The following is a 15103-nucleotide window of genomic DNA, read 5'->3' on the forward strand; positions in this document are numbered from 1 at the left end:
TGCTAGGGATGTTGGTAAGTTTTTATTTTTCCATTTGTTTTCATCCTAAAACCAGCATTCCTGAGCTGGGCCGCTCCAGGTGCCAATTGTGGGCTGAAGGTGAGGGGGGAGAGTCAAAGCACTAATGTTCTTAGCAGGCCATCAGGGAGGGTAACTTGGCAGAGGAAAGGTTGAGCTGCTGGTTAATCAAATCTTCTGATCAGCTGATTGCAAAGTTTCCATGAACCCTGAGCAGTGCTGTCCAGCAGTACAGCTATTGAGTCAGTCTCAGAAACCATTCACACACTTAATTCCTGCAGATTGCATAGGATCACATGGGATCCTATGTAATCTGTAGGAATTAGCATATGAAATCTGTAGGAAGTAACATGTAGTTTAATGGTTAGAACAGAGCCAGTTATCTTTCAGCCATGGGGGACTGTTACCAATGATCACTACAATTAAAATGTACTGACCATTAGAAACGATTACAGTAACTTGAATATATACTTGAAACATTTGCAGGGCTGAGGAGAGCTGGATAGAGGGACGAATTGGATAGCTCTTTCAAAGAGCCAAAATCTCAGCACTACCTTGTATGTAAGATAATATTATGTATGTTTTTCTTACAGGCAGGGGAGGCAGGACTTTCAGCTTGTATTGAGCTGTGTGTGAGAGCACTACGCATGGAATCGAATGAAAATCCCACAGTGAAGACATCAATTTGCAAGACTGTATCGTGCTTGTTACCTGATTATTTAGAGGTCCGCCGTGCGTGCCAGCTTACTGAATTCCTGCTGGAACCAACCGTGGAAGCGTATTATGCAGTTGAGACTTTATACAACCAGCCAGATCAGAAGTACGATGATGAAAACGGTCCAGTCCCTAACTCACTGAGATGCGAACTCCTACTTGTTTTGAAAACTCATTGGCCCTTTGATCCTGAATTTTGGGACTGGAAGACTCTGAAACGCCATTGCCTTGCATTAATGGGAGAGGAAGCATCCATTGTGTCTTCCATAGATGAGCTTAACGACAGTGACCTCTTTGATGAAAACAATGAGAGCCATCTGGAAGAAGTTGCTGCGAAAGAACACTCGTTGAATGGACTCCCTAAATTTTACAGTGATGTAATGAAAGTGCAAAAGGGTTCATCTGAAGAAATAGAAATGAAGGTAAAAGGTAAAATGGAGAAAGGTGTTGTGTCTGCCAGGTTTAAGAATTGGCAGGCCTATATGCAGTATTGTGTATTATGTGACCGAGAGTTTCTGGGGCACCGAATTATCCGTCATGCTCAAACGCACGTGAAGGATGGAAACTATTTTTGCCCTATATGTGCCAAAAGTTTCAAGAAAAAGGAGATTTTTGTTCCACATGTTACATTGCATATTAAGCAGTCTTGTAAAGAACGACTGGCTTCTATCAAACCAAAAAGGAGAGTTGGAAGGCCTCCCAAGAACTTGACTGACATTAGTGTTGCAGGTAAAAAGACAATTGATATTGACAAGCAGGAACATCGTCCAATTAAAAGGAACAGCCTGTACAGTGAGGACTTCATCGTCTTCAGTGATAGCGATGGTTCTGATGATGAAGGCAAAGATAAATCCTACAGACCTGCAATCATATCCACAACACAAAAAGTGGACTGCACTGAAGATTATAACTGCCCTGTAACTATCTGTACCAAAACATTTAAGTATTTTAAAAACTTAATTGCACACGTGAAAGGTCACGGTAATGATGAAGAAGCAAAACAGTTTCTTAAAATGCAGAGCAATAAAGTTGTTTGTCAGTATTGTCGGAGACGGTTTGTCAGTGTCTCTCACCTTAATGAACATTTGCAAATTCACTGCGGCCCTAAACCCTATGTCTGTATACAACTGGAGTGTAATGCAAGCTTTGGTACGTACTCTGAATTGGTAGGACACAGGAAAGAACATGTACTGTTCAAAGCTAAATGCATGTTTCAGAACTGTGGAAGAATTTTTACTGAGTCCTATTTGTTGTATGATCATGAAGCACAGCATTACCATAATTCCTCGTATTCTTGCAAATTCTCAAACTGTGGAAACGTTTACTACTCCCAGAGTGAACTGCAAAAGCATGAAGTTGGTCATGTCGCCCAAGCCTGTGTGAAAATCAAAGCTGAAAATAGTTCACAATTTGAAACAAGCCAGCTTGCTCCAAATCGAGCTGATCAGGTAGACCAGTTATTACAAATAAAGACTGAAAATGAGCCACACAGTCAACTTGGTGCTTACCAGAATGGTTTTGCTCATGATTGCGTTGCAAGTGAAACTGTTAAACCTAAATCTTCCGTGTCAGAAGAACTAAATGCCTTAGCACCCATCGAAGAACAGAGTTGCCTTCCTAAAGACAAATACTTTGGTGTAACTGTGAAGAATGAAGAGGAGACAAGCGTGCATCAGACTGATGGTGTTTTGCCAGAAGCAATGTTTAAAGGGGAGGGTACACTTATTCCACCACTGCCTGTAGAAACCACAGCTGGTGAAGCAGCAAAACCAGTTCAAATGTTCAACTGTAAGGTTGATGGCTGTAATCGAAGCTATACCTCGTCACGCAGTGTCAGCAAACACATCAAGGCGACTCATCCTGAATTCTACGAAACACTGAAGAAACAACGGAACCTACCAAAAATCCAACGGGTTAGAAACCCCTTGAAATGTCAAAATCAGGAAAAGCCTCCAAACCCATTGAGCTTTTCAAATGAGAGAATCTTAAACATGACACCTGAAAGCAGCTTGAACACTGTAGGTGCTGTTTATCAGCAGCCTGTCCCCAGCGTTTTATCTGTTGAAAATCAGAATGTATCCCATTCCAGGAAGAAAAAGCACACGCACAACAAGCGTGCAAAATGGCCGGCCATCATCAAAGGTGACAAATTTATCTGCAGCAGGTGCTACAGGGAGTTTACCAATCCCAAATCTCTTGGAGGCCATTTGTCACGACGTGCAATCTGTAAACCTTATGATATAAAGGAAAGCTCTTTAGTTGTGGAGCAGAAGAATGAACAGGCTTTATATATGGCTGAAAAGATTCTTTCCCCAGCTGCATTCACCCCCCAGGAACGTGAACCTCCCTGTATCCCAGATACATTCTTGACTGGCGAAACATTCCTTCAGTCATTGGAAATGGGGGACAGTGCAGCTCCGTTTGCCGCTCACGATCTTTTTTCACCAACGCAGGACAACAACTACAGTTCTGGTGTGTTTGAGCCCAGCAAGACTCTCCAGGTGGCTGGCCTTCCTGGAACATTTGAGTCTGAAGTAATTCAGCCGACCTTTCCATCCAGGTTTGGGATGAGTGCAGTAGAGGAAAGCCCAGCCAGCATCACTATATCACAGGCACTAACAACTGTGTGTAGCCCAGGGTCGTTTGTGGCTGGCGAAGACATGTCAATCAACACTGAGGTCCCACCAATGCTGGATGTGACCAAAGGCTCAACTGCCTACTCATCTTGTCAGCCCTTGCAGCAGTCACTCGAGTCCAACTTTTGTTCGGGAGCATACATTGGCAATGAGATTCACCCCCAAAATTTGGAAAGCAGCTGTGAGACAACTATGTTTTTTACCAATGCCGCCCTTCCTGAGATTGATACCAGTCATAATTCACCTCACTGTGAAGACTCGAAGAATTTAGATATAAGAATAGCCGAACTTCTGTTGGGCTTGCAAAATTTGAATTTGGAATATGGCGAGAAGCTTTACAGGAGCGGTGCACTGTGCCATACCACAAGTTCAGAGACACCAGCTGCTTCCAGGAACATCTTGACACACACACCAATGAGTAATTGTACCAACAGTCCAAACACAATCAATCCGTGTTTGACAGTCCCACAAACAGATACATTGGCACAGGCCACTGAAACTGAAAATGACACCGAGCTGAAAGTGAACCTCATTAAACCATTTATCTGTCAGGAAGGTGGCTGCATCTATAGTGCGATGACTAAAGATGCTCTGACCAATCATTATGTCAAAGTGCATCAGTACTCCAAGGAGCAGATCATGGAAATAAAGATGTATCAGACTAGGTTTGCTCCATTTAGATGCCATGTTCCTAACTGCCAGAAAACTTTTACAAGAAACTCAAACCTCCGAGCCCACTACCAGTTGGTGCATCACGTAACACGGGAGGAGCTGGTAAAACTAAGAATTAAAAGAGCATATTGTAGAAAATCAGACGGCCATTATAAAACTGCAGACGATGTGTCGCCATTGCAGGAAATAATTTCTCAACCCACAATGAATGGGTCGCAGGAGGAAGAATCCATGAGTCTGCACGAATTGGAGCCTCGTGAGATTAAGTCGGAGATTGGCCTCCATTTGCACAACACGCAGAACGCAAAGGCTGCGCTGTATAATCATGGAATGCCACAGAATAGCTCAGTGCTACTGGCAGGTCTGCAGGATTGTTCAGCATTACCAGCACCATTCCAAAATGGCTTGGCGCAATCATTCGGGTCACATGACACCTTGGGACCACCAGCAGGCCCTCAGGATGCTTCCACGTTGGCAATTGAGCCGCACAGTGGCCCTGCACCGACAGCAGGGCTGCTGGCTGTCTCGCCACTACTGGCATGGCCAGAGGGTGTCTTGCTGCCATCAATGAGACCCCAAGATGTCTTGCCAGTGCGAGCAGGGCTTCACAATGTGTCTCTGCTGCCACCAGGGCAGCAATGTGTCTCACCACAACCAGCAATGCCACAGGCTGCTTCGGTGGTAGGGGCTGAGGGTGTTCTGCCACTAACGTCGGGGACAGAGGGCGTCTCGTTGCTACCAGCAGGGCTGCAGGACGTCTCAGTTGTGCCGCCCGGAACGCAGGGTATCTCACCACTGGCATCCGGGTCGGCAGAAGTCTCACCGCTGTCAACAGGCCCCCGACGCGCGTCACTTGCACCTTCTGGACTGCAGGAAGCCTCGCCCACACCAGTAGACCCGCAGGGTGTCTCGCCTGCACCAGTAGATGAGGTGGGACCCTCGCCCGCACCTTCTAGGCCGCAGGGTGTCTTGCCCACACCAGTGGGGCCACGAGGAGCCTCGCCCGCACCAGTAGACCCACAAGGTGTCTCGCCCGCACCAGTAGACTCACTGGGAGCCTTGCCCACACCAGTAGGGCCGCAGGGTGTCTTGCCCGCACCTTCTGGACCACAGGGTGTCTCGCCCGCACCAGTAGACCCGCTGGGAGCATCGCTCGCACCAGTAGACCAGCTGGGGGCCTTGTCCGCACCAGTAGAACCACAGGGTGTCTCGCCCGCACCTTCTGGGCCACAGGGTGTCTCACCTGCACCAGTAGAACCACAGGGTGTCTCGCCTGCACCTTCTGGGCCACAGGGTGTCTCGCCCTCACCTTCTGGGCCACAGGGTGTCTCGCCTGCACCTTCTGGGCCACAGGGTGTCTCGCCTGCACCAGTAGAACCACAGGATGTCTCGCCCTCACCTTCTGGGGCGCGGGGTGTCTCGCCCACACCTTCTGGGCCGTGGGGTGTCTCGCCCAGACCTGGGCTGCAGGGTGTCTCGCCCGGACCAGTAGACTCGCTGGCAGACTTGCCCACACCAGTAGGGCCGCTGGGAGCCTCACTACCCTCAAAACCACATGAGTTTTTGGTGCATCCAGTAAGAACAAAAGATGCCTTCCTATGCCCAGAAAGACCGGAAGGTGTCTTGGTGCATCCAGCGGATGTGTCAATGCAGGGAAGGGAAAGTGAATTGGGTTTGAAGCAAGCTACACAAGCTGGAGGTACAATGAAGGTGCCAGGAGAAAGGAAGCGCAAAAAATCAATAACAAAAATAAGAATAGAATATGACATTAATAAATTTCACAAACCTTACAGGTGTGTCCACAAAGGCTGTTCTGCAGCTTTCACTATTCAGCAAAACCTAATACTACACTATCGGGCTGTGCACCAGTCTGACCAGCAGCTGCTTCACACAAAGATCAAACAGGAAACCAGCCCGAATCACAGCCTCCAGCTCCAGGAGTTCCGCTGCCAGCTCGATGATTGTTGTAGAATTTTCCAAGGAGCCACTGATCTAATTAAACACTATTCTGAACTTCACGATCTCACTTTAGATGAAATGGGGAAAATGGTGTCCTCCGTGAACGAGGGGAAGTTTCAGTGTGACCAGGCTCATTGCGTGTCCTCATTTACAGTATTCTGGAGCTTTATTAAACACCTTCTGGTAGCTCATGGCATCGACGTGGAGAGTCAGCAAAGTGATTTGGACGCAACCTGTTTTAAGTGTGACTGTGAAGGCTGTGATCGTACCTATGCCACTAGATCTAACCTTTTGAGGCACATCTTTACAAAGCACAGAGAGCTTCATCGATCTCATTTGATGAGACCCAGAAGAATCATACCAACGGACCAAGAAAACATTCCAAAGGCAGCTAATCAGGACGATCTGTCTGATGAAAAGAGTTATTTTGGATCCGAAGAAGTTAGTGAAAGTGAAGACACCATAAATCACGGTAAATCTAAACCCATATCAAGGGAATGTTTTACTTCAGATAGCAAGAATATGAAAAGTGGTGAAGTTGATAAGGCTTACAGCTCTAGAACAATTGGTAAATATACTTTTAAAAGTAAGGCCCAAGCCGTGGCCATGTGTAGCAGCAAGTCTCTGAGAGAGCAATATCCATGTATGTTTGAGAATTGTTCATCAGTTGTCACCAGTGAACGCAGTCTAGTAAAACATTATAGGATTCATCACAAAATATCCAATGCATTTGTTAGTCAATACCACAATCATCTGGTAAATTACAGGAAGTATTCGAGTGTTCAAGGCAAAGAATCAGCTGAGTACGTAAGCAGCCATGAAGAAGGATCCACAGAGAGTACTGTCAATGAAGACGTGGTTCAACAGCAGGTCAAGCTAAGTGAAACTGAGATTTTCAATAAGAAACTGGAGAATGATGACTCTTTTAAGAGCTCTGTTGATGAACTTTCAGAACTGTTTAACGCTAAACTGATTAATGATGCCAATACTTCTGCTTGCGTTAAAACTGAACAGGAGGATACGGTCGAGATGACTGCTGAGAGTAAACTAATTGATGTAAATAACTATCAACCTTATAGGAAAAGATCAAACAGTCACCTGAATCACGCAGACACAGAAAAAGAGTGCATACAGAGTAAAAAGAAAAAGAATATAATAGTGGGAAACCCTGAGCAGCTGTTGGAAGCTAATTCAAACCGAACGCTCCGTGAGAAAGAGGCTTCACTTCCAGACCACAGCCCATGTACACACAAGGCTCACCATCACAAGCCTTTTGACTTGACTACATTTAAACCCATGGGATTTGAATTCTCGTTCCTAAAGTTCCTTGAGGAATCTGCTGTGAAGCAAAACAAAACTCTGACCAATAAATATCGCTCTCACAATCCTGCTGTTAAAGCTGACAAAATGGCGGCGGATGGTGGGTTAAACTCCTCTGGTGTAGTGGTGGGTGACGAGGACAGCTCATCAGCAAGACATCCTGTGAACGATGACAAGAATTCAGTGATTCCTGTTGACCACAACAAACATTCAGTTGCAGAGAGATTATGCATGGGAACGACCGAACACCAAGCTCTTACTAATTTTTCAACTCCCTTGTCTCTCCACATTCTTAAGAACATAAAAATCATAATGGACAAGACGCACTCAAATTGTGTTGAGCTTGCTGAGAAGCAACTTCAGCATATGCAGCCCACGGTAGTCCTTAGTCGAGTAAAAGTTGACTTTAATATGCTGGCCCAAGTTAAAAATGTAAAGGAAAGAATCTCTGTAAAGAGTACATAGTTCTATAACATCCACTGTATGAAGTAAATAAGGCGAGTTAGAAGCTGTAATTTGCTTTCATTTGGTCATTGCTAGTAATCAAACCAAAAGGATGCCTGTACATTTTAACAAAAGCATGTTTGTAAATGTCTAGTTTTTTTTTATATAATTTTTTTTAAACAAAAACTAACATGGCAGTAGCCATGTTCAGTGTATTCTACAGAATCCCTATGGGACAAAATTGTGGCACAGAACGGTTGCTCTGTTTATGTAAAACAAATCTGAGAGTCTGAGGTCAGACAGTTGTATACGGAGGGGAGACTAGCTGATCTGACTGTTGTGGAGGTCTGTACATTCTGTTAGTGACTTGATAGGTCAGCAGTCCTGAAGCATGCGGGTTGAAGACACTGTATGATATAGCTTGAACTGTACTTTTATCATTGTGTATATATTTAAAGAGATTGTATCCCGTTTACTACAAATCCTTTCTAGTCCCAATCCATAAACATAAATTCTACACAACATTGGACATCGGTATAATAAAGACCTCTTTCAATGTTCCAAATTGTTTTTATTTATTTCATTAACCAAATTATGCAATAGCTTGCCACCATTTTAATACAACCTTGTAAACGATACTTGAAGTCCTATTTGTTTTTGGAGTGGGGAGGAGGAAATGTGTAGATGTTTTGTATATAATATATATATTCTTTGTATGCACTGTATGGGATACTTTCTCTCCTTACAACCCACCTTGTGAGAGTTAGAGAACAGGCTCCTGCAAAACAAGCTATGTATTGTAGCTAGGCTCTTTAACCTTTTTTATAAACAGTATCTAGTGAAGAAAACATCGCTTTTGAATAAATTCCTATTGAGAGATGCTCCCCAAGTGTTTTTCTTATAATGGAAACAAAGACTATATTGGTACAGGACCCCTCATTTATGCAGTCAATACTATAATGTAGAAAATGTTTAAAAGTACACTAATGACATTTGATGGTTAAAACTTAGTACATAGCTTTTGTGTAAAATAACTCTTGAACCCCAGATTTGCAGGTATTCATAGCTGTTTGATGACAGCTGTTATGTGAAAAGGAAGATGAGGAATTTGATTAGAAATAAAGATTAAAGTTCAGATTTTCAAATGTTGCTCTGCAATGGAATCTGATTAGTTGATCTTTTCTGAGTGCTGCATATACACAGTTTTGCTGCTCTGGAGCTGTGTTGATGAAAGTGTGTCCATTTGAAGTTGTTCTGCTTCTGAATTTAACCACCAGTATTGAGTGTCGGAATATTCATTGATAGCAGCTCAGGGTATTAACCTGCCCGGTGTGAATTCACATACAGTTTTAAGTGGTCAACCTAGTTTTCATTGGAAACCAGCACAGCACAGAGTCCATTTCATCAAACCAGCAGACGGTCCTGACATGTACAATTGTACAATGCACCTTGCCAAAGGTTTATTTGAAACATACAACATGGTATCTGGGGAAAACAAAGTTTCTTTTTGTATTACGACAAAGTCTGTAATTGTGAGGAAAACATTCTTTCCTTTTGTATACTAATCTGTATTTATAGTTGTATCTCATTTATACATTTGAATCCAGTATTATTGTTGTAAATACTGCAGTACAGTATTAACTTTAATTGCCATTTAGATGAACCGTTAGAATATAAAATTAGGTGTCATTCTGAATAATGTTGCTTTTGTTTTAAATTAATATGAAAAATCACTGAAAATAAATCTGCTTAAGGAAATAATTTTTAATACTGCATTTTCAGATCCTGATTTTTCTATTTTAAGGTCACAACTTGAAATACCAACCAGTTCTTGATGTTTTAATTTGATGCTTTTACCCGTTGGCAAATTGAACTACCCAAGGAATCAAAAGGAACCCAGGTTTTGGTCCTATCTTCGACTGTTATTCAAGCTAAATTTGCTGAAGGAGATTATTCACTTGCACAAGTTACCATCGGGAATATTTTGTTACATGTTGGTTCAAATGGAAGGAAACGGGCAGCAGCGTATCTACCTCTCAAAGATGTCTGCTAGCTGTACATGCAAGAGCACCAATAATGGCACTGGAAAAGGCCATGACTCCAGTTGTCTCCGCTCTTCATTGTGAAAGATAGAGCTTGGTATTCAGTGGGCTCCCTGTTCTCTTAAAGCTGGCCAGCATTGTCATTAGTAGCAAAGCCTGAAATGTAACTGGAAAGCAGTCCAAGGGTACACTGTTTTCCAGAAGACCTGCATCATACAAGATCACCTTTCTTTGGAGCAATTGGGGAAGTGGCCAATGGCAAAGCATTTTAAAAGAAAACCAAACTGAACAAAATGCACATATCGGGCAGCAAGGATTTCAATGCTGCCTATCTTAAAAGACTTTTTGATGACCTCCACGCAAAAAAATTTTCATTTTTCCCAGACACAGTACTGTTTCTTCACACTGCATTCACCCCACATTGTAGGAGTATGGTCCCCTGCCAGCTGTCTCCTCGGGATCATGTGCTCAGCCCATGTAAACATTGCAGCAGCATCGGTACCAGAAATATAAACACATGCTGAAAACTCTCAGGTCAGGCAGGTGAGCAGCTTTTAAGTAGGGACAGCATCTGTGGAGAGAAACATAGGTCATCGACCTAAAACATGAGCCCTATCGTCAGAACTGGAAGATGGTGCAGACCAACAGCTTCCACGCAGGGCAGAGCCAAGGAAAAGAAGAGAGGGGGGCCTGTGATTGGGCGGAGAGCAGTTGCTGATGAGGCGACCGAAATGAGGATGGTGCAAGGCAAAAAGATGAGAATTTACAGAAGCAAAAATAAGTGTCCAGAGGATGTGTGAATGGTTTCCTACATTACAACAGTGACCACACTTCAAAAAATACTTCATTGGCTGTAAAGTGCTTTGGGACATCCGATGGTTGTGAAAGACGCATACCGAGGGCCGTGTGACTCTTTGTCGGCCGGCGCGGACACAATGGGCCGAAATGGCCGCCTCCTGTGCTGTAGATTTCTATGTTTCTATAAATGCAGGTCTTTATTCTTACAGCACAATAGCAAAGTGGGGCTCATCATCTGCCCTCCACACAATCACAGGCCTCTCCCTTTGGCTCTGCCCCATGTGAAAGCCATTCACCTGCATCATCTTCCAGTTCAGACGCTAGGTCATCAACCTAAAACATTAGCCCTATGTTTCTCTCTGCGCGTGCTGCGTGTTTACAGCATTTTCTGTTTTTATTTCAGATTTCTAGAATCTACACTGTTGTACTTTTTTCTTCAACAGCTGTAACAGTGCTGCCTGGGAACTGGCTGTGTCCAGTCTTTACACACCCACCCTCTTCCCCAGTCCACTATTCACTTTATTGTTCCTGTTGCATAATTGTCTTGCTGCTACCAGATTCACCTCTGTGACTCTGGATACCAAGTATTGCCTAAAAGGACCAGACACCAAGTCAGCACTACCCTCCAGTACTGGACTCAAACTGGAACCATCGCACCTGGAGCTGGCCCCAAGATATCACCAATCTTAGCCTGATGCAGTGTGATACCATTGCTCTATCAAAGATGCGAATGCCAGTGACCGAACAGCACCACACCACACTGACAGTTCACCAGTACCAAGGAGTATTCAGTATCACCTGGTGTTGAGTATCTTGGGAAGACCTCCAGCTGCATCAAATGTGATGAGCTGGATATTTGCTGGCCCCATTGCTCCAGCTCTGGAGGGGCCACCCCAAATACAATAGAACAGCAGTGCAAATACCCCTTCAGGTGAAAGTGTAGGCATCTGCACTTGGGGAGAATGCCCTTCTCAAGTTTTTGGGTCGTTCCAAACCTTTTTAAATCCAAGATTGCGTTTGTCTCATGTGCTATAGACTACTTGAGTAAGTTCAAATCTCCACGCCTTGCAGAGTGACTGTCTTCCTATTGCAATATCTCCAGTTAGATTCCCTTTTTTGCCACAGCACTGAAGTGGCTCCAACCAACGGTGCACATGACATCCTCTGTGGCTGAGGTGCATTATCCTTTGGTCCTTTCTGCAGCCTTAGACACAGTCGACCACACCATCCTCCTTCACTACCTTTCCTCCCTTGTCCGGCTCAGTGTGACTGCCCTTGATTGATTCCACTCTTGCCTATCCAATCATAGACATGGCTAATCCAATAATGGGCTACTCTTCCAAGACCTGCACTATTACCTCTAGACCAAGGATCTGACATTTCCCCCCCCCCCCCCCTCTTCCCCATCTCTATGCTGCCCCTTCCATAGATATGGAATCCATTTCCACGTGTATGCTGGCAACACCCAGCTCTACCTCTCCACCACCTCTTTTTCTCAACAACTGCACTGCCTCGGTATTGTCAGACTGCTCGTCTGAAATCCAGTCTAGGATGAGCACAATTTCCTCCAGTTAACCCTTGAAGACTGAAGCTTATTGTCTTTGGGCCCACTTTGCAAACTATGCTCACATACATGCTGTATCATAAAGACTGCCTACTTCCCACTTCCTCCTCCATAACTTCACCCGCCTTCATCCCTGCCTCAGACCATATGTCACTGAAACCCATATCCAGCCTTTGTGACCTCCAGTCTCGACTATTTAAAGCTTTCCTGGCTGGCCTCCAATTCTCCATCTTCTGTAAACTTCCAAACTCTGCTATCCCATACCAAGTCCCGCTCGCCTATCAACCCTGTCTATCTAACCTTTGCCTCAAATTTAAAATCGTCATCCTGGTTTTAAATCTATCACGGCCTTGCCTTTCCTATTTCTAATCTCCTCCAGCCTTACAAAACTCTCAAACTCTCCATTCCTCTGACTCTGGCTTCTTGTATATCACCACTTTTTGCCCACTATCGGTGACATGCCTTCAGCTGTCTGGGCTCCACACCTTGGGATTCCCTCCCTAAACCTCTGCCTCTCCACTGCTCTCTCCACCAAGGCACTCCTTAAAACCCGCCTCTTTGATCAAACTTTTGAATGCCTCCTCATATCTTTTTTCTCGGCTTCTGTTTTTTTCTGATTATGTGGCTGAAGCACCTTTAATGTAGAAGGCACATATCGAAATGCAGCTGTTAATATATTTGCCTGGATCTCGAGGAGCCATGTTAGTAACGTGCCTGGGTTAACCAATGGCAAACTCTATTTAGTAATGGTTATTAGCACTGGGCTACCTATGCCACTACACTGTCCATTCCCTTTTGAAAACCAAATGGAGACTCATAATAAACCTTACTCAATGTATAAAGCATGAAGCAAATTTATTAACTAAATAATGAATACACGAATGATCCAAGAGTCATCATCATCATAGGCAGTCCCTCGATGCCTCCACATCAAAAAGGGATGAGTTCACAGGTGTTTCAATGAAGGACCTAACATTCCAAGGGGATTTTTTTTTAAACGGGTGGTGGCTGTTGCACACCAGCCACCACACGGGTTTGACCAAGCTAGGTCTTGGTCAAGTGGTAAGGATTAACCAAGATAACGAGACCAGCTCTGCTGCACGGACCTAGTGCGCGCACACATCGCAGTGTGGGCTGGCCGTGCTGCCTCTGGGCCCTCGCCTCTTCTGGGCCCCGAACTCACGCCTCGAGTGATACAATGACATTTACTGTAGAACTATCAGCTAAACTTGATTATAGTAAAGTAAGAGAGTAAATTTGAGAACTTTACTAATCTTTTGTACTTGCAGCATTCCCCTAGTCTACCTCTAATTTAAAAAACTATTATAAATTTCTTCATCTGAAACTTGTCAGTACGTAATCTAAACTGACACTGGTGGGAGTACCATCTTTTCAATCAAATATTAAACCAGGTTATCTGGTCGTTTATCTCATTGCTATTTATGGGACCTTGCTGTGCACAAATTGGCTGCCATGTTTGCCCACAACAGTGACTATACTTCAAAACTACTTAATTGTCTGTGAAGCTCTTTGGGATGTTCTGAGGACATGAAAGATGCAATATAAATCCAAGTTCTTACTTTCTATCTCAAGTTTATACCAATAGATCACGTTTCTCTCATCTAGGCCCGCTCCATTGTTAATCGCCGTTACCCAACCTCCAGGTCCAAACTGCTAACATAGCAATCCACTAAATAAGAACTCAATAGAAATAGGACTGAGCTACCAGAGCTTCAAGGACTGGTGCTTTCAGGCAATGCATGTTTTCCTATGGTTTAACCAAATCTGAATGGCTTGACAGCCCCACTAAGTAGGGCATCCTTATTCAATCTGCAGTTGAGGTTGATGTAGTCATCTTCAGTGTTGGCTGTTAGCTATCACCAAGGACCACCTTCAAGACACTGCTCCAACACACACCGCTTCATGCTGTGAATTCATAGTTCATAGCCATGGTGTTCAGAATTGTGGTTGCACTTAATGCCACTTCCCAGTGAGTTATGCCACCAGCTTTTGCAACTTCCCTTCAGTAGTTCTAGACCCAACCATTTTCAGCTGCTTCATCAATGACCTTCGCTCCATCATGAGGTCAGAAGTGGGGACGATCGCTGATAACTGCATAATGTTCCGTTCCATTTGTAACTCCTCAGATAATGAAGCAGTCCATGCAAGACCTGGACAACATTCAGGTTTGGGTTGATAAGTGGTAAGTAACATTCATGCCAGGCAATGACTATATCCAACAAGAGAAATTTTAACCAACTCTCAATATTCAAAGGCAATACCATTGCCAAATCCCCCACCATCAACATCCCGGGGGTCACCATTGACCAGAAACTTAACTGGACCAGCCATATAAATACTGTGACAACAAGAGCCGGTCAGAGGATTGGTATTCTGCGGCGAGTGTCTCACCTTGTGACTCACCAAAGTCTTTTCACACACCATCCTGACTTGGAAATATATCAGCCGTTCCTTCATCGTCGTTGGGTCAAAATCCTGAAACTCCCTCCCTAACAGCACTGTGGGAGTACCTTCACCACACGGACTGCAGCAGTTCAAGGCGGCTCACCACCACCTCAAGGGCAATTAGGGATGGGCAATAAATGCCGGCCTCGCCAGCGACTCCCGCATCCCAGGAATGAATTTTAATAAAGAGCATTTTTGGGATTCCTTCTTGGATTAATTTTAAAGTTGCCAATAAAATCTTTGTAATGTCTCAGGTGTGGCCTTTAATGGAAGGGCCATGGCTATGGATGATCCATATCAGGTGCACAGAGCCTGATGACCTCTAACTGCCACAGCACCGACATGGTACAGTATAGGGGTCATGAACGGGGCACTCTGGAGCATTTATTGCCTCTTGCCTCGGGGCTCCTATCCAAATACAGACCAACCTTCCAACCCACGATTAACTTAAGAGTCTTTTGGTCCCTTTG

The 15103-nt window shown here is 44.3% G+C and overlaps 1 protein-coding gene across 2 annotated transcripts in view; it reads left to right on the top strand.

Annotated features, from left to right (window-relative positions):
* znf292b (zinc finger protein 292b) overlaps window positions 1–9487 on the top strand; it is a 199323-nt gene extending 189836 nt beyond the window's left edge. For both annotated transcript variants that reach the window (XM_070890009.1, XM_070890010.1), the window contains one exon: window positions 612–9487. In XM_070890009.1, the coding sequence (XP_070746110.1) occupies window positions 612–7784 (7173 nt within the window). In that variant the 3' untranslated portion in view covers window positions 7785–9487. The remainder of the gene's footprint in view (window positions 1–611) is intronic.
* Window positions 9488–15103: the final 5616 nt, after the last annotated feature.

The sequence above is a fragment of the Pristiophorus japonicus genome, chromosome 9, assembly GCF_044704955.1.
Source record: "Pristiophorus japonicus isolate sPriJap1 chromosome 9, sPriJap1.hap1, whole genome shotgun sequence".
NCBI lineage: Eukaryota > Metazoa > Chordata > Chondrichthyes > Pristiophoridae > Pristiophorus > Pristiophorus japonicus.